The sequence below is a fragment of the Suncus etruscus genome, chromosome 8 (genome assembly GCF_024139225.1).
Source record: "Suncus etruscus isolate mSunEtr1 chromosome 8, mSunEtr1.pri.cur, whole genome shotgun sequence".
NCBI classification, from domain to species: domain Eukaryota; kingdom Metazoa; phylum Chordata; class Mammalia; order Eulipotyphla; family Soricidae; genus Suncus; species Suncus etruscus.
In genome coordinates this window covers 43,598,981-43,621,725 of record NC_064855.1, presented here as the reverse complement: position 1 = coordinate 43,621,725, position 22,745 = coordinate 43,598,981, and the positions used below count along the sequence as shown (strand labels likewise).

Genomic DNA, 22,745 nt, shown 5'->3' with positions numbered 1-22,745 from the left:
TTGTTCCTGTGAATAACAAAATGCAAATGGAGGTGAGTGAAAGAAAACTATAAATGCTAGGTTCTTCATATTATGATGTAAATTGTGCATATAAAGGAAGAAGATTTAGGGTAGGATCTAATAAAGACAAGCTAGAATGTAACATTGCAAATAATACACTAGCATTAAGAATTTAGTTATATGTTAAAATAAGGAACTGAATTTAAAAAAAATCCCCAAATGAAAGACTATTCAATCAAAAGTGCTTAGAATGTTAATGTAAAAGTTAAAGCTTTCGGGGCCCGAGAGATAGCATGGAGGCATGACGTTTGCCTTGCATGCAGAAGGACACTGGTTTGAAGCCCGGCATTCCAGGTTATCCCCCAGGCCTGCCAGGAGTGATTTCTGAGTGTAAAGTCAAGAGTAACCCCTGAACTCTACCAGGTGTGACCCAAAAACCAAACCAAAACAAAAAAATGGTTAAAGCTTTCCAGTATAGACTCTAGCACAACTCATCACAGAGACAGCTTTCTCTCAGTCTGGTAGTAGTAATGATAATGAAATTGGAAGATTAGAATGATTTTTATTATCACCTATGGATTCCTGAAATTGGATGGGGCTTCCTCCCAGGCTTTATCCCTTGTACCATCTCTGAAATTGATCTGATCAGTTTCCTTGATATAGAAAGAGAAATTTGGGTTTCTCCAATGCAGGCATGTGAGGAAATCAAGACTCACATCACAGCCAGAGATTCTAAAGGCATGAAACTTAAATAGTGGTGAAACTGAAATGCTTGGGGAATGATTGATTTCCCAGATTGTGCCAATTATTGGCATTAAAAGCGAGCTCTACCTTCCAGGTGTTTGCCTCACTTGTGGATAGTCTGGTTCAGGAAAGAGAAAGACCAAAGTGATTACAAGTTGAAGTCAGTGCTACACTATCTAAATTCTTATCACTCATTACTCATCCACTGGCAAGTTCTTGAACATTTCTTTCTGCCCTATCTCCATTTGAGAGGTAGAGTGACTTCTGTAGCACTCACCTCTTGTGCTGGTTTGAGAAGCTAATTGGAGCGATTTATAGAAAGCACCTTGAAGAGAGCCCAGCACCTATCCAAGGGTTAGCTGTTACTAATTATTATTTTTTATCAACATCACTATTGTTAATCTAAGATTTAGTCCCTAGAAATTGATTTATTATCATGTCACATTTTCTAGGGCATGGTATTTCTCTTAGCTCAAGTAATAGCTCTATGATTATAATTGATATACAGCCATGGGTATATGGAACATCTTTATTTCTTTTTTTAAGCATTTGGTTGATTGATTGATTGATTAGTTTTGGGGCCATATCCGGCGATGCTCAGGGGTTACTCCTGGCTCTGTGCTCAGAAATCACTCTTGGCAAGCTCGGGGGACCATATGAGATGCCAGGAATTAAACCGGGTCTGTCCTGGGTTGGCCGCATGCATGGCAAATGCCTTCCAGCTGTGCTATCTCTCTGGCCCCACATCCTTATTTCTTTTAGCTTTTCACCATGGTGTGAACTGCTTGTTTGCCATTAAGAACAGCCCAACATGGGTTGGGAGCAGGAGCCATGGCGCAGTGGTAGGGCCTTGCACGTGGCTGACCTAAGATGGACTGTGGTTCCATCCCCTGGCGTCCCATATGGTCCCTCAAGCCAGGAGTGATTTCTGACCATATAGACAGGAGTAGCCCCTAAGTGTCACCAGGTGTGACCCAAAAACAAAAACAAAAAAAGAACAACCCAACATGGAAGAGTTTGGAGGCAGGGGAAGGTTTGTTTATTTTGCTTTCTCATCTCAGATCTATAATAGATAATAGAGGAGGAAGAAGAGTGGAGGAGCACGTATTTCTAGCAGGAATGCTGGTTTGACATATATATAGAAACGGAAACTATTCCTACCTGTTACATATATGTACCAAGTGAAATTATTATGCGTAAGACCTTCTTCTTTCATCTTTCTGTTCTTTTGCCTCTAAGTGGCTGTTCCTCTTTGTTGTTTTCTGTGCCTGCTCTGCCAGTAATCTTGTTCCTTTACAGTAGTCACCTACAAACCTGCCAACTATTTTCTTTATTTAAACACCGTGATTACATACATAATTGTAGTTGGGTTTCAGTCATAACAAGAACACCCCCCTTCACTGGGCAACCTTCCCATCACCAATGCCCTCAACTCTTCCCTACCCACCCCCTGCCGTATTCGAGACAGGCATTCTACACCCCTCACTCACTGACATTGTTATGATAGTTCTCAGCGAAGTTATTTCTCTAACTGCACTCACCACTCTTTATGGTGAGCTTCATTCATATTTTGAGCCGACCCTTCTGGCTCTCATCTCTGAGAATTATTTCAATGTCTTTAATTTTTCTTTAATTTTTCTAGATGAGTGAGACTATTCTGTGTGTGTGTCTCTCTCTCCTCTGACTAATTTCACTCAGTGTAATAGATTCCATGTACATCCATGTATAGGAAAATTTCAGGACTTCATCTCTCCTGATGCAAACCTGCCAACCTTGCTCTGTCTTTATGAGCTCACTTGAGCTCACTATAGATGAGCTCTAGTTAGAAATAAAGTTATATTGGCAGTGAAATGCCTCTGGCAGTACTAATTGTTCAGTTTAAGTAAAATAACTTCAGAGAATATGTTCATAGCTTTTTTTTGTGTGTGCTAAGGAAATCCATCAGGATCAAACAGGTTGGCCAAGTGCATAACAATAGCCTTATCTGTTGTACTATCCATCCACTTACCCATACTTTTAAACTTCATGAGTTTTAATTCCTTGCTTTGATTTTTCTAAACTTCCTCCTTAAGTATTTGAACCAAATTAGGAGTTTTTATCTCCATTAAATTCCTACCTATATTTACAGGTAGAATTCATTCTTATTAAAACAAAATTACAGACTTTCAGTTCTTTAATAAATAAGATGCAGTTCACTGAACATTTCACTTCAAATAACTCTCTGGAAACATGTACTAAGATGAATAGATTCACTATTAGAGGAACATTAGTTACTCTAGAATAGAAATATCAACCTGGAATTACAAATTCCAGCCAGATGTAAACAAACAATGTGAATAAATGATCAGTGTACAAGATGCATTTCCAAAAAGAATATAAAAAATAAAGTGCTCCAGCGGCGTTTGCCTTGCAAGCAGCCGATCCAGGACCAAAGGTGGTTGGTTCGAATCCCGGTGTCCCATATGGTCCCCCGCGCCTGCCAGGAGCTGTTTCTGAGCAGACAGCCAGGATTAACCCCTGAGCACCACCAGGTGTGACCCAAAAACCAAAAATAAGTAAATAAAATAAAATAAAATAAAGTGCTCTATAGTGATTTTACATTTTCTTTTTAATCTGTATAGAAAAACTAAGTAAACTGGCTTTTTTTTTTCTTTTCCAATTTGGAATCAGCGATAGTGGTACTCAGACGGCACCACCTCTAAAACTAGGCCAGTAATTGGGTCTCTGTAGTCAGTGAATGGGGCTTTTATAAGCCTAATCCTAAGGAAGATGTTTTATATTCTAGTTTTTAAACATTTAGTCTTGCTAGAAGAAGACCAGAGTGAAAATCCAATTCTAGGTTCTTTGCTTCTGTCTGGACCGCTGTGTTTGGAAAAAGTTTAAGGAGATTGGGGGCACTTGGCTGATTGTGTTCCTCTGGACTCCTCTATTCACAGCTGTCTCTGCTATCATAAACCTGAGTCTCTATTGTAAAAAGGAATAGATTCCAGGGTTGTTTTTTTTTTTTCCTCTACCAAAGGCAGAGCCATTGTCCCTTGCCTGCTCAGAATGAAGATCTGACTGAGTGGTAGGTTAAGCTATGGTTCTTGAGACTCTGGAGTTATCAACAGGCCTTTAGGACCACTGCCTTAAAGTTGCAACTTTTTTGAGTGACTATTTGCTAACTCATTCAGGAAGAACAAGTAATGTCTTGTTGAAAACTCAAAGGACAAGAGGAACCATGAGAACAGCCTGGGTCAGTTATTTTTTCCCCTAGGGAAAAAAATAGAGTTGGTTTTACAATTGAGTACCAGGACAATTTGTTACAAAGAATCCCAGATACCAAAGAAATATGGGCTCCCATTAGAAGCCTGATATATTAGGTAGGTCTATCCTAGGAAATTATGCCTTATTTCTCAAGATGATGAGCATATCTTGAAGTTATAATGTATTAATGATATAATATGTTTGCTTTATTTTGTAAATACTTTTGCATGGCATAATTTGTTATAACAAACTTATTTCTTGCTTTGTGCCCCAAAAAAGAAGAATTTATAGCATACTGGAATTTTTTGTTTCATGTTAAATGAAATTAAGTTGTCACAGATGATTAGTGAAACAAGGTCACGATGGTGCTAACATTTCGTTAAAAAGTATGTTTCTTCCTTTTCAGTTTCCTATGGAGACTCTCATCCCTGATGGGAAAAGAATAACCTGGGACAGCAGGAAAGGTTTTATAATAGCAAGTGCCAGTTACAAAGAAATTGGGCTTCTCACCTGTGAAACTACTGTAAATGGGCATTTGTATAAGTCAAACTATATCACACATCGACAAAGTAAGTGATGTTTCAAGTAAGAACTTGACCATAAGCCAGATGCTCAAGAGATGATGTGTTTAATGAGATTTTATTCCTTTGGGGAGTTCTTTCTTTTGGGGGGTACACTCAGCAGTAATCAGGGGTTACTTTTGGCTATGGACTTGGGAATCAGGCAGTGTTCAGGGGAACTTAGGGGATACTAGGGATCAAACCCAGGTCAGCAGAATGCAAGACAAGAGCCTTAGCACTGTATTCCCTCTCCAGCCCCAATCTTAGTTTTTAAAATGTGTTTTTTCTTCTACTTACAGCCAACACCATTTTAGATGTCAAAATGAGCAATCCAGGCCCAGTCAAAGTACTTAGAGGTCAAACTCTGATCCTCAACTGCACTGCAACCACTCCTGTGAACACAAGAGTACAGATGACTTGGCATTACCCTGATGACGTGAGTGACTCATTTTTCTATTTCTTTTGTGGGACCATATTAATTTTTTTTTTTTGGTTTTTGGGCCACACCCGTTTGACGCTCAGGGGTTACTCCTGGCTATGAGCTCAGAAATCGCCCCTGGCTTGGGGGGACCATATGGGACACCGGGGGATCGAACCGAGGTCCGTCCTACGCTAGCACTTGCAAGGCAGACACGGGACCATATTAATTTTTAGTGAATTAAACATATACTGAGATTCTGAAGTGGGAAAAAATAGACCATTTCGACTCTGGGCAGGTGTAGGGCAGTTTCAGGCTTACTTTGGGTAATTTTCTTATCTGGCATTTGTGCATGTGATATGCAGGATACAACATTTTGATGTCTGGAGCTATTGTTCTTAGTACATAGGCTGATATTTCTATTGCTAGATTGTGGATTGAAAGACTTTTCTAGGATTCATAGATGAGAAAAATTCATTACAAAATGCCATATTGGCAATATCTTTTGTGCCAACAATAAAACACTGTTGTCAGTGCACTGACTTAGGGTCCAGGCACATAAGCAGCATCTTAATGAAGCCTATGTAGAAAGGATATTGCTGCCCAGCTATCCAAAGTACCATATGTTCAATGTTGAAACAAATATCTGTCAAACTCAACATATTTTCAAACAAATTATCTTTCAAATGCATAGATGAGTAATCTTTCTTATACCGTTGAACTATTGAGGTGGGTGTTAGGTCACACTTGGGTTCCTCAGCGCTCACTCCTGGCTCATTACTCAGGAATCATTCTGGCAGGGCTCAGGAAACCATATCAGTGCAGGACATCCAACCCAAGTGAACTACGTGCAAGGCCTTACTTTCTGTATTATTTTTCTACCTTCCCTTTACAACTTTTGACAATAATTCTAGACCCACTTCTTGTGTTTTGGTATGATTATGTGCCCTGTTCTAGGAACAATCATTTGTTTTAATATTTAGATTGTTCAACCTAAAAGTTAAGATACTTTAAATTATGTATGAAGAATTCAGACATCAGTTCAGTGATTGTATTTTGTCAATATTGTTTTCTATTTAAATAGAACAACAACCAAAAGATCGAGCGAGGGCCTTGCCAGGACATATTAAGGATTTATTATTCATAGATTATTTTCTGGAAAGTGGTATTTGTATCACAACTAAAAATGCTATGAGTTGTAGTAATGTTTTCTGGTTTGTGATAGATAGCAGAGATTCTCATAAAAGCCAAGATAAAGGAAACATGTACTTGATACTATCAGATGGCTATTTAGTCCTGGAATTAATGCACTTGCCTTCCATATGGCAGTCCCAGATTTGATTTTCAGCACCCTGAACCCTGCCAGGAAATAACTCCTCAATAAAGAGAGCCAGGAGTAAGTTCTGAATTCTACTGAGTATAGTTCAATCCCTACACTTCTAAAGGTTATTTGATACCAATAATCTAAAATGATGTCACGAGACTATTATGCACTAGAGAAAGTCTGTGGCTCTACTATCCAATATAGAAACAATGAAAACTGTAGATCGTTGTGTCTGGGAAAACCAAATCTTTAGTTTTGTTTGAATAGGCACAAGTGGCAGGTAATCAAAGTACTGGACAAAGCATTATCATTCAGAAACTCAAGAACTGGTTTCACCAGTGTGTTAGCATACTTAGAAGAAAATCTTTCTCCCATAAGCTATTGGAGAAGAAGTCTAAGCTATAGATTTATCCAATAAAAATCACGGCTGAAAGTCAGTTTTGGTGGAGTGGGAGGCCCAATGCTCTTAGTTTTAATGGTGCTGCTAGGAATTTTCTCTCTGGTTTTAACTGGGAAGGAAGAAAATGGTCTAAATGTATGTTCACACCAACAGGCAATAAAGACAGGTGGGAGAGTTATTAACCATGGCACAGAGGAGAGCTAAGGTCAACATCAAAATCAGTTTTGAATGGCTTACAAAGGTTTTTTTCCATGTCCTCTCAGGGAAGGACTGAAAGGAGGAAATAACATATTATGTGTTATAAAATGTAATACTGAAAAAAAAGGAGGGAACAATGAAAGGAAAGGGCTATATGAGCTCATATTCTCAAACCCAGGAGCAGGTTATTGTTATTTATGTGTACCATGAAGCCTGGAGACCTGCTCTCAGCTCCCCTGAGCTAGTAGTTATGGGCCTCTACCCCCACATGTAGATTAACTGTGTTCATTCCTCTGGCATATCCACACTTAATGTGACTAGTAGAAATTCTTAAAATTACTCACCCAGTGAAATAATGACACATGGATGATTATTACACCTTATAGTTGTAGCAGAAATTCTTCCTTTTCTTCTTCACTTCTAGTAAGGAGACAGAAGGAAATCCCCAGGGTGAATTATTAAGAGAAAATGCTGTCAGAAACTAAAAATAACTGGTATCTGTATTTCTATGGGATATAATATATGATATACAAATACAGACACCATAAGAACAGGCTACTTTTAGAGAGTTGTTGTATGCCTAAGAGGAGGCACTTGATTTTTTTTATTGCTTTTATTTTATTCATTCTTCACTGTATCCTTTTTATTTTATTTTTAATAATATTTTTATTTAAGCACCATGATTACAAATTGTGAGTTCTTTAGGGGTTAAGATGCTTGCCTTGCATGCAGCTGACCCTGGTTTGAATCCTCAGCTCCACATATAGTCCTCTGAGTACCATACACAATCACTCCAGGGTACAGAGTCAAGAGTATAAGTTTTAGCACTGCTGGATAAGGCAAAAATAAACAAACAAACCCTGAGTTCTGGGCTTCATTTGGTCACTTTAATTCCTTCATCTGTGACATTAGCAAGAATCTGATGAGTGGCTGTGAGAAGCGACTGAGAGAATGGATGTAAAATTGAAGTATGTTAAATGTCAGATGAAATGAAGTACTTAAAATAAAAACAAAAATACATACTGTTACCTTTTGGAAGTGCACCTGGGCCAGATGTGACTTTCAAAACCTTGCTTGCTCTAGGTGGGTTGCTAGCATAGAATATTGATCTGAGAACTACTAGAGCTTTAAATATAACCGGTTGCTTTTGCATTTTATGTATTTTCTTTCCAGGCACATCAAAGAGCCTCTATAAGGCGCCGAATGGATGTACGCAATTCTGACACCATTGTCTTCTACAGTGTTCTTGTGATTGATAAAGTGCAAAACAAAGACAGAGGACTTTATACTTGTCAAGTGAAGAATGGCCCCATTTTGAGATCTGTTAACACCTCAGTGCAGGTCTATGGTAAGCAATTCCTGCAGTGCATACAGATCACTGTAGACTGAGGGGTTTGAAGGTGGAATTTCTACGAAGCAAGTACATTTCTTTCTTGACAAGTATCAAAACTTCCACAGCACTGAACAAATACCATTTTATGCCTTCAATACCCTTTCTCGATTCTTCCAAAAGCCATGTTTAAGTACTTTAAGTACTTTTTGAATTGGACAGCATTTTGTACCATTTTCTTACAAATTTGTTTTAGTTAATGATTCAATGGTTAATAATTCAATTGTATTGTCTTATAATCTGCATGAAATTATTTTGTGCCCCCTGTAAGTTAGAAAATGTCAGTTTTATCTTTCTGGGAGGTATTTCTCAAATATTATTATGATTTTGAGAAATAAAAACATGTTTGATAAATGATTTACAATTTATGTATTTAACTGGTTTGACTCATAAACTCTTAATTTTGTGTTTATTCCCAATAGGAAAATTCTCTAAAGAAAGTATGTAAGGGGCTGCTGAGATAGTGCATAAGGTGCTTGCTTGTCACATGGCCATCTCAACCTGGATTCCATCCCCGGCATCAAATATGGTTTCCTGAGCACTGCCAGAAGTGACCCCTGAGCACAGAGCCTGCACAGTACCGGGTGTCCCCAAACAAAATATAAATAAATAAATAAACAAATAAATAAATAAATAAAGCAAAAGAAAAACAAAAAAAGAGAAATTCTTAAAAAAAATCTTACTTATATCCTCTCTGAAAATAAAAACAGTGTAAAGAGCAGAAATCATGGGACAAGTCAATCAATGGCCTTTGATACTTTTTGACATCCTCCAGTTGACTTGGGGAGAATGGTTTTTGTTTTGTTTTGGGACCACATCCTGTGATGCTCAGGGTTTACTCCTGGCTCTACACTCAAGAATTACTTCTGGTGGTTACTCCTATTACTCCTATATGGTCCTATATAGTATATATACTCCTAAGTATATATAGTATATATATAAGTATATGTAAGTATAGTGTGTATATATAATATCCAAATATTATATATACTCCTAAGGACCATATAGGATGCCGGGATTCAAACAGGGCCCTTCACGTGCAAGGCAAGTGCTCTCTACCCACTGTATTATCTCTCCAGTCCCTCTAGTTGATTTAAAAGAAAAATAAATTAGCTCTTTCAGGGAGCCTGGAACTGTTCTCTCTCATGTCACTCATGTTGACCAATTAGAACTATCTAGAAGTATCTTTTTTACTTTTTTAGTTACTGCTTTAAAAATCAATAGAGGTTGTTATTCATTTTATTTTCTGTTGCTCTGCCACTGTTCCTTTTCCTAAAACTTGTGACCATTTTAATTAAAGGCATGGCATTAGTTAGGATGCTTTTACATTACTTTATTCATTAATCCATATTTTAGCTTATTAAGCTTGATTATCAGTTAACTTTATTGGTTATTGTTTAAACCCTCTATTGAGGCAAGAAATTGTCTTTTGGGCTTTTTTGTTTATTTTGTTTTTTTATTAAAGTAGCAGAAGATTTGGACTTAGGTCATTATAAGTCAATATCAACTGATGAATCCTATACTGCCTGTAGGGAGTGCTATTTTTTTTAGCTCATCGTTTCTAATGTATTTATTTCTTCTCCTTTCAAAGATAAAGCATTCATCACTGTGAAGCATCGAGATCAACAGATGCTTGAAACTGTGGCTGGCAAACGATCTTATCGGCTTGCTATGAAAGTGAAGGCATTTCCCTCTCCAGAAGTTGTATGGTAGGACCTTCTTTATTTCCATGTCAATTGAAGATATTCTCTGTAAATTAGGAGATGCAAGTGTATAGGAACCTAAAGACATGGATCCCTGAAGAAAAAAATTGAGATAAGTTTCCCTGACAGCAGTAGGGAGCTAAGAGCTGGAAGGGATAGAGGATAGGGAACTGGAGAAATGTAAGATTTGTGTGTGTGTGTGTGTGTGTGTGTGTGTGTTTAATTGAAGGAACATTGTACTATAGTCTTTTATAATTTAAATGTGGGGATTAGATTTTATTTTTTTGAGTGTCATTTCAATTTAGTCTCTTATTCTAAACCTATAATATCAACATCCTTCTAATAAGATATGTTGGGTTTGGGGCCGGGCGGTGGCGCTAAAGGTAAGGTGCCTGCCTTACCTGCGCTAGCCTAGGACGGACCGCGGTTCGATCCCCCGGCATCCCATATGGTCCCCCAAGAAGCCAGGAGCAACTTCTGAGCGCGTAGCCAGGAGTAACCCCTGAGCGTCACCGGGTGTGGCCCAAAAACCAAAAAAAAAAAAAAAAAAAAGATATGTTGGGTTTATATTTATGAGATAAGTTGACTAGGTATCATCTTATATATGCAATATGCTATGTGAACCCTGAAGAAATGCATCTCTATAAAGAGAATAACAATGATTTTATTAGTATTTAAAATAATTCAATTATTTTCAGTGAGTTTAAGTACTCACTGGGGAGAAGCATCTAGTCTTGTCTAAAATTAAATATAGGAGAATAAGTATTCAGTCACAGGGGTAGACAGATGAATCTACTTGAACTAATTGCTTTTCTTTTGCTTCAGTGTTTGGATGTTCAAACATTTTTTTGCAGGGCTAAAGAGAAGGTACATGAATAAGACTTTGCATAAGGCTTACTCTGGTTTGATCCCTGAGCACAGAACTTTGAGCACAGAACCAACAGATACAATTCATGAGCACAGCCCAGCTCTAGCACCAAGATATAAATGAACAAAAGAAATTGGTTAGGAAAACAATTTAAACATTATCATAGTGGTATAATCTTGAAATCTCAACAGAGCTTATTCTGCTTCCAATGTTCTGAGTTTTCCATTTCCTCAAATATCCCATAGAATATTCAAAAGAAAATTTGTTTGTGCTATACCCCTTCATGCCATTTTTATACAAGAGAAAATTTTTGTCTGTGACATCTAAAAAGTCAGTAGTAAGTTTTCTCCATGTACATTATTTTTTAAATTGAGGGAGACCATATATGTTGCCAGGAACTCAGACTCAAGTCAGCCATATGCAAGACAGGCATCTTCCCTCCTGTAATAGCTCTCCAGGCACCTTCATAGGACTATATCTCTTGGCACGCACATTCCCTCTCTCATTCTGATAACTCCCTTCTAGTAAACAGTGTTGGTTTCCTAATTATGTAGCAAGCTTCCCCATCCCTGATATCCAATACTTAAAAAAATTGGATTGTGAATAGGACATAATTAAAAAGCACTACGAAGATTATACTGGTAATCACCAAAGAGAGCATAAGCATTTGGGTTGTAGAATATGGGATATATTTGTGGACGTGAGTTAACACCTAGCATATTCTGAGTGCCCATTTGAAGAACTGTGTGATTTAATGAAATATTGATATTTTAGATTTAAGAGAGACTCTGGAGAAACTTCGAAAATGTTTCAAATTTCAGCTAAAAGAGTAAGCAGTGGAAGAAGCATGCCTGGCAGAGCCAGGGACAGGCCATCCCAGCCTTCATTATTCTTACCTCAGAAGTACTTACATGATAGATAGGCATTGATTTTGTAGGGTTGCTCTTTGTTTTTTGTTTCTTCAGGCTTTACCTTTTGTTTGTGAATTTTATGCTTTAACAATTAATTCTTCCTCAAGGGAAAAGTCTTGATAATATTGACTTTACCAAAACTTACGAAAGGGACAAATGCTGTGACCATTTATATAATAAGAACTCCACATGAGATCACAATAGGAAGGTCTATTTTTATTTTTATCTGGATAAGTGATCTAGTTGATCTGACTTACAATGGCCCTTGTATTACTGACAAAGTCTCATGGAAAACTCTGAAAAACATCTCAAATAGAATCAGCCAATGTTTCTGGGTTAATACTTAAGTCACAGTGGCCAGCCTATCTGTAGATACATTAGACCATTGCTTGCTTTCTTCCTTAGATTTACCTCTGCCTCTTTGAATAAAATTAGTGTTTCCCAGCCTTAAAATTAATCCTGGATTTACCGAAAGCAGTACCGAAAACCTAGTTTTCAAAAATGGGCATGAGAATACAAGGCCAGAAACTCTCAAAGCTGAGTTTATATACTTTAATAACTGTGACACCACAATGATATTTTAAAGAGGGTTTGAAATGACTTACCTAACCCTGCTCTTATACACAGGCTAAAAGATGGGTTTCCTACAACTGAGAGATCTACTCGCTACTTGATTCGTGGCTACTCATTAATTATCAGAGATGTAACTGCAGCAGACTCTGGGAATTATACAATCTTCCTGAGCATAAAGAGGTTCAATGTTTTTAAAAACCTCACTGCCACTCTGACAGTCAATGGTAAGTTTATAGTTTATACTTCCTTCTGATTCTTGGTAGAATAAGTGTCAGTATTATAACATCAAATAAAACAAAATTTTACTTATTTTTAAAACGTCATGACCACTGTATCAACATTTCTTCAAATTAGCGGCATGTACTTTGTTACTGTTTTAGAGTTCTGCACTCAAGAAGTATTCTTGGTGGTGTTTGAGAATCATGTGGAACACTGGAGATAGAATCAATATTGGCTAGTGTGAGGCAAATGCCCCTACCCTCTGTACTATCACTCTGGTCCCCTGGCATAGTTTTTAATCATTGCCATAATAATTTGCATACCATAAAATTTTATACTTCCCAAAACTTCTATTTTGTTTAATCAACATTATGATGACAAAGAAAAGCTTATTTGACTTTTTCTCTATATATTTGTTTCCCTAATACCAAAACTGTAAAATTGTGGTTCTTTGCTTTGAGACCCAGAAGAAAGTCAGAAAAGTTTCTATTATTGGGGAGGACAACACTGGTGGTGGGAATGCCCCTCACTTATTTTTTTTTGTCCCTCACTTATTGTCACTATGTGCCTCATATACTACTGTGAGAGAATTGTAATTCACTTCGACTACAATAAAAAAAAAGGATTAAAAAAGTTTCTATTATTTTGACTTCTATCCTGTTCATTTCCTTTCCAGTGAAACCCCAGATTTATGAAAAGTCCGTGTCATCGTTCCCAGACCCAGAGCTCTATCCACGGGGCAGCAGACAAATCCTCACTTGTACCGTTTATGGTATCCCTCAGCCTGCAATCAAATGGTTCTGGCATCCCTGTAATCAAAATCATTCCAAAGCAAGGTAGGGAGAGTTAGTTTATTGACTCAATTTCAAATGCTTTTTGATACCTAAACTGAAGTCTTATCAATGAACTAATGCTGCAGTTTGCAGATGGAATGTGTAGTACTAGAGGGGAGAGGGTAACAACGATTCATAGAAATTATTTCTCACTGAATATTGCCTACCATTGCTGGCACTTTTAGACTTATCTCATTTAGAATTTTAGAGTTTTATGAGCATAGGGACAGAATTATGGTTACCTCATAAGATTTTATTTGGAACTCAAGCTGAAACTTCTGTCTCATTTTCTAACTCAAAGTTACAGATATTGTCTATTCAGCTACCTCTGTGACACTCATCTTCCCTTTCTCATTTTGAAATCATTGATGTTTGAGAAATATGGTATCTTTCTAGTTATAGTAGCAATACTTTTCATAGGTTTTGCTCACTCACTTCTATCTCAATATGTGCTTCCATCTACTTCCTACCTCTTAAGAAGTCTTTTTTTATACTCCCAGACCTGCTTTTCACCTTGTCACTGTCTTCCAGCGAATTGCTCTTTAAGAAACAAAACTAGAGGAGGAGTGGTAGCCTTGCACATGGCAGACCCAGAACTGACCCAGGTCAGTCCCCAACATCCCATATGGTCCCCTAGCGCAGAGCCAGGAGTAAACCCTGAGCACTGCTGGATGTGGGTCCTCACCCCCCTAAACAAAAGAAGAAAAGAAAAGAAGAAAGTAGGGATGTTTGTCTTGTATAAAGCCCACCTAGGTTCAATCCTTGACCCTCTATGTGATCTCTTGAGCACTGACAGGAGTGATCCCTGAACTCAGAGTAAGCCCTGAATACATCTGTGACCCAAAAACCCAAAATCAAAATCAACAATAACAAACAAATGAATAAGCCAGGGTCTTGCCTAACACACAGCTGATCTGAGTTCAATCCCTACCACCCTGTATGACCCCCTCAGCCTCACCAGGAGTTATCTCTAGGCAAAGTGTCCTGAGCCCCACTGGCTGTGGGCCAAAACAAAACAAAAATAAATAATAAAATTACACAACAACAGCAACAACCAAAAAATAAAAACTAGGGGCTGCTGGGGCCGGAGTGGTGGTGCAAGCAGTAGGGCATTTGCCTTGCACGTGCTGACCTAGGTTGGACCACAGTTTGATCCCCCAGAGTCTTCATATGGTCCCCACACCAGGAGCAATTTCTGAGCTCATAGCCAGGAGTAACCCCTGAGCGTCACTGGGTGTGGTCCCAAACAAATAAACAACCAAACAAACAAAACCTAGTAGCTGAAACAATAGTTCAGCTGGCAAAGCACTTGCCTTACACAAGGCCAACCCAGGCTCAATCCTCAGCATCATTCCATATTGTTTCCCACACTCATAAGGAGTAATCCCAGAGTGCAGAACCAGAAGTAACCCCTGAGTATTGCTGGGTGTGCCTCCCTTCCTCACCAAAAAAGCCAAGGGGGCTAAAGTTGGAGCTCAGTTGTAGAGTCTATATTTCTATATATGAAGCCCTGGGTATAAACTCAGAGTCACATTCAAAAAAATTAGTTTGATAACCATTAAACCAGATTACATTCTAGCATTAAACAGAGAAATGTGGCTATTTAGTTTTCTACATTCTTCCTAACATTCCTGCCTTTCTTCATCTTGCATTTTATTTTGTTTAGCCACATACTTTTTGGCAGGAGAAATTGCTAGTGAATTAGGGGAGAACTTTCTAAAACTTTCTATTTATATTGGGTTTCTTGTCAGTGTATCAAGAATTTTCCAAGAAAAAAATATGAATATAAAAAATTTATAAATCATGAATACTTTCTTCAAGGTAGTCAATATTAAACCCAAAAGGAAGAAATCTACTGAGACTTGATATAGTTTGTGTATTTGTGGGTTGGCATCCATATTTATGGACTCAGATCTTTAAGACTTTGGTATTTATACTAACCTTGAATGCAGATAAATTAAATAAATAACTTAAGCTATTAGATTTTGGTGATAGTACAAAGATTAAATTTTATGACCTAAATAACTTTTTTTCCCAAATATTTAAATTTTTTTCTTTTGACTTTACTAAACCTAAAAAATCAGTTCTTTAGGATTACAACTAATAGTTCTAACTAACATTAGAAAATAATAATTATGGTAGAACCCAGTATTATATCAATAAGCTTGAATAATAGTTAGAAAAAGGTCAATTGAAGTGAAACTTTGTTCCTTCTTCCATGTTAGAGTAAGCCTGCTGGTGCCTGCAAAGATGTTTTATAACTCTTGGAGAAACTTTTTAAAACATAAAGCAATTATTTCAATATTTGTTTCAACAAATATTTGGTTATGATTTAGGTAAAGGCTTCTGAAAAATGTTTTAACTACTCACAAAAAATGATCAGTTATTAAAACTTTAACTATTTCAATGCTTCTTTTTCTAATACTGTCAGGGATTGAACTCAGGATCTCACATAGGTAGGGCATGACATTTGTCACTGAATCACACCCTCAGCACTGACAATTTCATTTTTTAAATAAGCATATATTGTAATTACTGTGTCAAACACAGATTTGGTCCTTGATGGCTAAAGAAGTATATTTAACTTGGAAGCATGTCAGAAAGCTATATAGACTCTTTGTGTATGAAACAGCTAATAGCACCACTTTCTTTCACATGCCAGAGTAATCTCAGCTGCAATTTGCACTAAATGAGATCTTTACCAACTACTCAGAATTTTTAAATAGGCTTTTTAAAATTTATAATGCTTATGTTTAGTTGTAGTCAATAATTTTGTTTCATTTAAATAGAGATGTTCTATTATGTGGATTCTTTTTTTTTTTTCGGGCCACACCCGTTTGATGCTCAGGGGTTACTCCTGGCTAAGTACTCAGAAATCGTCCCTGGCTTGGGGGGGACCATATTGAACGCCGGTGGATCTAACCACAGTCCTTTCTTGGCTAGCGCTTGCAAGGCAGACACCTTATCTCTCGTGCCACCTCGCCGGCCCCTATTATGTGGATTCTTAAAAACTTATTTTGAGGTGACATTTGCTATATGATCAATATGAGAGATTAGATTCTTGGTAGAATAATTTTTCATATTTATTAAAGTATCTGTTCATAAACTTAGGGAGCATGTATAAGATCTTGTATTTCTATTACTTTTCACATGTATGTAGTTTACAGCTACTATTCATTAAAAAAAGATCAGAATCTAGAATGATAATACTGCAGGTAGTACATTTGCCTTGCATGCAGCCAACCCAGATTTGATCTCAGTATTCCATATGGTTCCTCAAGCACTGCCAGAAATAATTCCTGATTGCAGAGCCAAGAGTAACCCCTGAGCACCAGTGAGTGTGACCCAAAAACCAAAGCAAAGGGCATTTTATAAAACATAGGTAATATAGGTCTTATAAATAGGTCTTATAAAACATACATAATGTTTTATAAGATACAAAGCAAATTTAGAAATATTTATGCGGAGATCACTATCATTTGCTATTAAAAAAACAAATTTCACCTCATTTGATGCCCACAGTTTTTTTTTATATATTAAAATTAAAAGATGTGCTAGTTCTACTATTTTATTTCTCAAACATCATGGAGAAAAGTCACAGGGAAATATTTTGTTATTTTGTCTTCACTCATTAGTTAACATGAGTTTTAAAGAAATCCCCTCTGGGGCCAGAGCATTAGTACTGAAGGAGTTGGCTGTTTGCCTTGCATGTAACTGACCTGGGTTTGATCCCTGACATCCCAAATGATTTCCTGAGCATGGTTAGGAGTAATTCCTGAGTGCAGAGCTAAGAGTAACCGCTGAGTATCTCCAGGTGTGATCCCCAAACAAACAAACAAACAAAAATTAAAAAAAGAAAGCCCCTTTCTCCTCAAAGTTGCCACAGCAATGTAAAGTTATAATTGTTGTTAGATTCCGGGAAAATTTTTCTAAATAACGCTTCAAAATGTCTAAGTGAACTTGAAAAGCCATTTTTCCCTGTTATATTAATTTACAACAGTGAGGTATTTTACTCACTTTTTTTTAGACTTCACTACCCAATGTGGAAGGTAAAAGTAACTTTTTCGTTCCTTAGAAAAAGAACATCAGTAGCTTTGAGTTATACAATTGAGGAAACTATAAGTTTGATTTTTGGGGAGAAATGTGAGGAAAATAAAGGTAAATCAAGCTAAACTAAAGAATTAGAATGAATGTATAACAATACTAGAGTCTCTCCCCTCAGTCTACCTGGCCCATCCCATTCACTCATTTTCCATCATGGAAGAAATGCTTCTGATTCATAGCTTGGCGAAGGTTGTGGTGGGAGTGTATTTAGGAGAACTGGCTTTAGTTCTAGAAGTTCACATTTGATTCTTAGAACTCTCCCTGAATTTTGAAGGTTAAAGTAGAACTCGCCATTGGCATTTCTTGATCTCCTTGTTTTGTCAAGCTTTGCCATAATCCAGGTAGTCTCAGAGAAAATACGGGTTAGATAATGCTGCCTGTTGCAAGGAGGCTGGTTTCAAAAGGAACAAGCCACAGTACTGACTAAAGGGAACTCCCTTGTAAGAATGAAGGGTTGGATTTGAAGACCTCAAGAGCAGATGAACAAAGGAAATTTGGGCCCTAAGTTATTTACACTACAGTTATATTTTCTTAGGAGCCTGAGATGTTGAATGCCTGCTTTTACGTGCACAAAGTTGAATATCCGAGCATTCCTCTGGTAATCGGGGAGAATTTTCTCAGTTCACTTTTCCCTACTGTTCCCCTCCACCCCAACAAGAGGTTGGTGAGTGCACCTGGACTGTGCCATCTTTCCTGATAATCTCCCATAACTGTTGTTGCCTCCCCTATTGATGTCCAAAGTGTACCTTATGCTTTCTTAACTTTATTAAGACACTTGTGTTGCATGCTGCTGACCTGGGTTCGACCCCCTACAGCCTGCCAGGAATAAATCCTGAGCATAGCTGGGTGTGGCCCCCAAAACAAAAACAAAATTTTGTGTGTCTTATTTTTTGTTTTGTTTTTTTCTATAAAGACTTTCAAAGACTCTCCAGGGGTCTCAAACTTGCAGCCCACTGGCCGTTTGCCACCCTCCGTACAACATTTTGTGGCCCTGCCCTAGAGGAATCTTTTTTTGTTTTATTTTGTTTTAGTTGTTTGGGTCACACCCCCCAATGTTCAAGGCTTACTACTGACTTTGCACTCAAGGATCACCCCAACTTTGCCTCCTGTGGCCCCCAGGTAAATTGAGTTTGAGTCTTTGATCATTGCATTTCATTTTAGAACACATATTCAGATAGGTTATAGATTGCTTAAATGTTCTAATTTACAAATTTTTCATTTCAAGGTATACTGGTAAATTGTAATAAAGTGAAATGTATACCATGTTATTGGCTTAGGTATTAGTTTCCTGTTAAAATCACATTTTCGGGGCCGGAGAGATAGCATGGAGGTAAGGCGTTTGCCTTGCATGCAGGACGGTGGTTCGAATCCTGGCATTCTATGTGGTCCCCTGGGCCTGCCAGGAGTGATTTCTGAGCGTAGAGCCAGGAGTAACCCCTGAGTGCTTCGGGGTGTGACCCAAAAACCAAAAAAAAAAAAATCACATTTTCTTTATTAATTATTTTCATTGTTTTGTGATAATCAATGAGGCCATGTAAATAAACTTTTGATGTTAAAAAAAAACTTCTGATATTTCTAGAAATAATGTTGCTCACCTATTTCAAACACATTTTATTAAGACTTGATTACTATTTATTCTCAATATACTGTCAATCATCTACCCATCACACAAAGATCTATTAGGTAAACTTTAAGGTCCTGTTTGTCTTTAGAATTTATGTTTTAATTGCATAAACGTTTTGATAACTTATTACAGCTATATATGTATCTGCAGAATATCTAGCCCACAGTCAAGAATAAAGACTTGGGAATCAAGGAAATGGGTTCTATTCTTGGCACAGTCCCTGACTTCTCTGTGACCTTGGCCAGTTATTTAATCTGTTTCAATTTCCCCTTCTGTAAATGGTAACTGCCTGCTTCCCTTTTCCTATAATACAGAGCTGTTAATGAGTGAAATGAGAAAAATCACTGAAAATCACATTTTCTTCAAAAAGTTAGAAATAATTTTCTAGTGTTACACAGTGGTATTCTCCCTCTATTTCTTATAAATTACAAAGCAGTCAATCCAAAAAGTAACTTTAGAGAATCAGTGCCCAATTAACAGAAAAATCAGATATGAATGTAAAAATATCTGGCATAGAAATATGTATTCTGTGGTAATAGAGAATTAAACTGGTAATTTGATGTCAATGAACTACCCATGAGAAGGGGAAATGCAGCAGTTCCTATGTCGCTCTGTGGTGGTGTTCCCTCAATGCCCTAGACTACATTTCATGGATTTGATCCAGCCTATAAAAATGATCATTCTGGGCCGGAGAGATAGCATGGATGCAGGTCATTTGCCTTGCATGCAGAAGAACGGTGGTTTGAATCCGGCATCCCATATTGTCTCCTGAGCCTGCCAGGAGCAATTTCTGAGCTCAAAGCCAGGAGTAACCCCTGAGTGCTGCCGGGTGTGACCCAAAAAACAAAACAACAACAACAACAAAAAAAAAAACACCAAAAAGTTATCATTTTTTGCCTAGTTAACTCTTAAACCTTGCTTGCCTTTATGGTCTTTTGCTAATAACCCTTTCAAGATGCAAAAAGAAAAGAAAAAAATTGAAAAAGTTGGATTCTTTTTTTTGTTTATTTTTGCTGTGTTTTTTTGTTTGTTTGTTTGTTTTGGGAGGTCACACCCATCGGCGCTCAGGGGTTACTCCTGGCTTTGAGCTCAGAAGTTGCTCCTGGCAGGCTTGGGGGACTATATGGGATGCCGAGATTCGAACTGAGGTCTGTCCTGTGTTGCCCGTGTGCAAGGCAAACAAACGCCTTACCACTGTGCTATCGCTCCAGGCCCAAAAAGTTGGATTCTTATTTCATGGAAGGTAAAGAGAATTATTATGGGAATTATTCATTACATTTTCTTATTTATTACTATTCCTAATACTTCTTTAGTTAAAATAGTGGCTTTTCTCAGAAAAATCTAATAGACCTACATGAAATCTTGGATTTACTTCTAAAACTGTAAAGTGGGTCACATCTGGAGTCTCAGATAATTATATGTTTTACATATTTAATAGAAAATAACTTTTCCTGCTATTCTCAATGACAATTTGATGTCTCCTATCTGAAAATTCTTTATCTGTCTTAGCAGTGGAGTAATGCTAAAGTTCAGAGACATCTGATCACCCTATAACTAAGTGTGGCTTGCCTTTTTTTTCTTTTGGCTGGGGGTGAGGGAGAGTTGAAGAGGGCAGTCTACTAATAGAGAAAGGCAGAGGCTTGTACTAAACTCTGAAGGGCTTGCCTAATTGCTTTTCTCTATTGTTTACTTTTGCAAATTTGCAAAGAAGGAAGACCTAAATCATTAGGAAGTATTAGGGATAAATCATTTAGGAGAAACAATTTTGTGCATCAGTTTTTTTGAAAAAACAAAAACAAGCAATTGTTGATGGCAGTTCATTAAAGTACCCAGATTTAATTGACTATCAGCATGGAGTCTTGCTATTTTTATCCTGTAATAATTTTACCAATTCTATTATCTACCTACAAAATAAAAGTTGTTTTTTATTTTTAACACTTTAAGCATTGAAAAAGTAGATTAAATGTCTGAAGAAAGTTGTGATTTAAAAGCGTTCTCTTGGAAATGTAATCATATACGTAATGTTTCAATATTTATCACTCCAGTATACACACAGTTTACACCCACTTGTCATAGTCCATGCAGTTTCAGTGAGTAGACTCAGATCAAGGATGCAATAGACTATTTTAATTTTTTTTAATTTTTATTGTGACCAAAACGCATTACAAATCTTTCACTGCGTCATTTATGGTACATAGTGACAATGAATGAGGGGCATTCCCACCACCAGTGCTGTCCTCCCTCCGCCCCTGTTCCCAGTATGCATCCCATATCTCCCTCCTCTACCCCCCAGTATGCTGGTGCAACTGGTCTCCACTTTACAGCTTGTTGTAGGACTATTTTAATTTGTCACATACGAACCTTTGACTGAAAGTGGTGCTAGGAAAAAACCCTTTCCCAAAGACCACTTCAGCAGAATTTTCAGCTTGAGCAAACAACCAGATAAATCTGGCCATATTATATGGGAGTCTTTTATCCTATGCCAAAAGTAAATGTTCACTTACTAATGAGAAAATTCTTACTTTCTGTTATATAATTACTGGATGAGCAATCGCATGCTGCCCAATATGAATGTTTGGACAACATCCTTTATTAATATTTCAAGCAAAGGCCTGAGAACAGAACTTGAGCTCATTGCCAAATGCCTCTTTATCACTTTTCTGTGCTTTGTGAGATTTTCCTCTCACAATATAGTGAGTTTGATGAATAATTGTTTTTAATGAATTAACTGTCTTCTGTAATTGCTATCAAACATTTCACTGCATATTTAAACCAAAAGGCTGAGTCATAGGAAGTCTTTGCTGGATGGGTTTTATGGGGATATTTTGAGCAAAAGTCAAGCTTCTCATGAGTAGGACTATTAGACTATAGTAATATATAATTTAAGCAATTTCCTTAAGAAGATTGGCAGAACCTCACAGATTTTTCTTTGACCTAGTTTCACAGATTTTAAAATACAGAATTGCCATTTTCACTACCAAATCTTGAAACTAATGTTCTGACACAGAATCCTTAGGTAATAGATAAGTAAGACAAAAAATTTATGAAACGTGCCTATTCTCTTTTTTTTTTTTTTTTTTTTTTTTGGTTTTTGGGTCATACCTGGCAACGCTCAGGGGTTACTCCTGGCTCTACGCTCAGAAATTGCTCCTGGCAGGCTCGGGGGACCATATGGGATGCTGGGATTCGAACCACAGTCCTTCTGCATGCAAGGCAAATGCCTTATCTCCATGCTATCTCTCCGGCCCCACATGTGCCTATTCTTGATTCCTTTTTAATTATGTATCATTGCCTGAATAGACTGTTTCTTGGAATACAAAATCAAGTTTAGCTGTGGTTCTAATGCAATCTTAATACCATTTTAGGTGGAAAGCAGAACATGGTAGATTCATATAATGAAAAAAGTGTTGAATTTATTCTAGTATTCAGGTATTGTCTTATTAAAAATTTCAAGTTGCTTCTTACTTTCCTAGAAGTCTATTTTATTACCTTGAATGGATCTACTTAATGAAATAGATGTGATATTTTCTTTTGGTTTGTTTTTGTTTTTGGGTCACACTTGGCAGCGCTCAGGGGTCACTCCTTGCTCTACACTCAGAAATTGCTCTTGGCAGGCTCAGGGAACCATAT

At 37.3% G+C, this 22,745-nt stretch overlaps 1 protein-coding gene across 1 annotated transcript in view; it reads left to right on the top strand.

The window, feature by feature from the left end:
• Nucleotides 1-22,745, top strand: part of FLT1 (fms related receptor tyrosine kinase 1) — a 207,377-nt gene that overhangs the window by 35,664 nt on the left and 148,968 nt on the right. Inside the window, exons 4-9 of the mRNA XM_049778458.1 lie at nucleotides 4,397-4,559; nucleotides 4,850-4,986; nucleotides 8,064-8,238; nucleotides 9,872-9,989; nucleotides 12,390-12,559; nucleotides 13,231-13,390. Of these exons, the coding sequence (XP_049634415.1) occupies nucleotides 4,397-4,559; nucleotides 4,850-4,986; nucleotides 8,064-8,238; nucleotides 9,872-9,989; nucleotides 12,390-12,559; nucleotides 13,231-13,390 (923 nt within the window). The remainder of the gene's footprint in view (nucleotides 1-4,396; nucleotides 4,560-4,849; nucleotides 4,987-8,063; nucleotides 8,239-9,871; nucleotides 9,990-12,389; nucleotides 12,560-13,230; nucleotides 13,391-22,745) is intronic.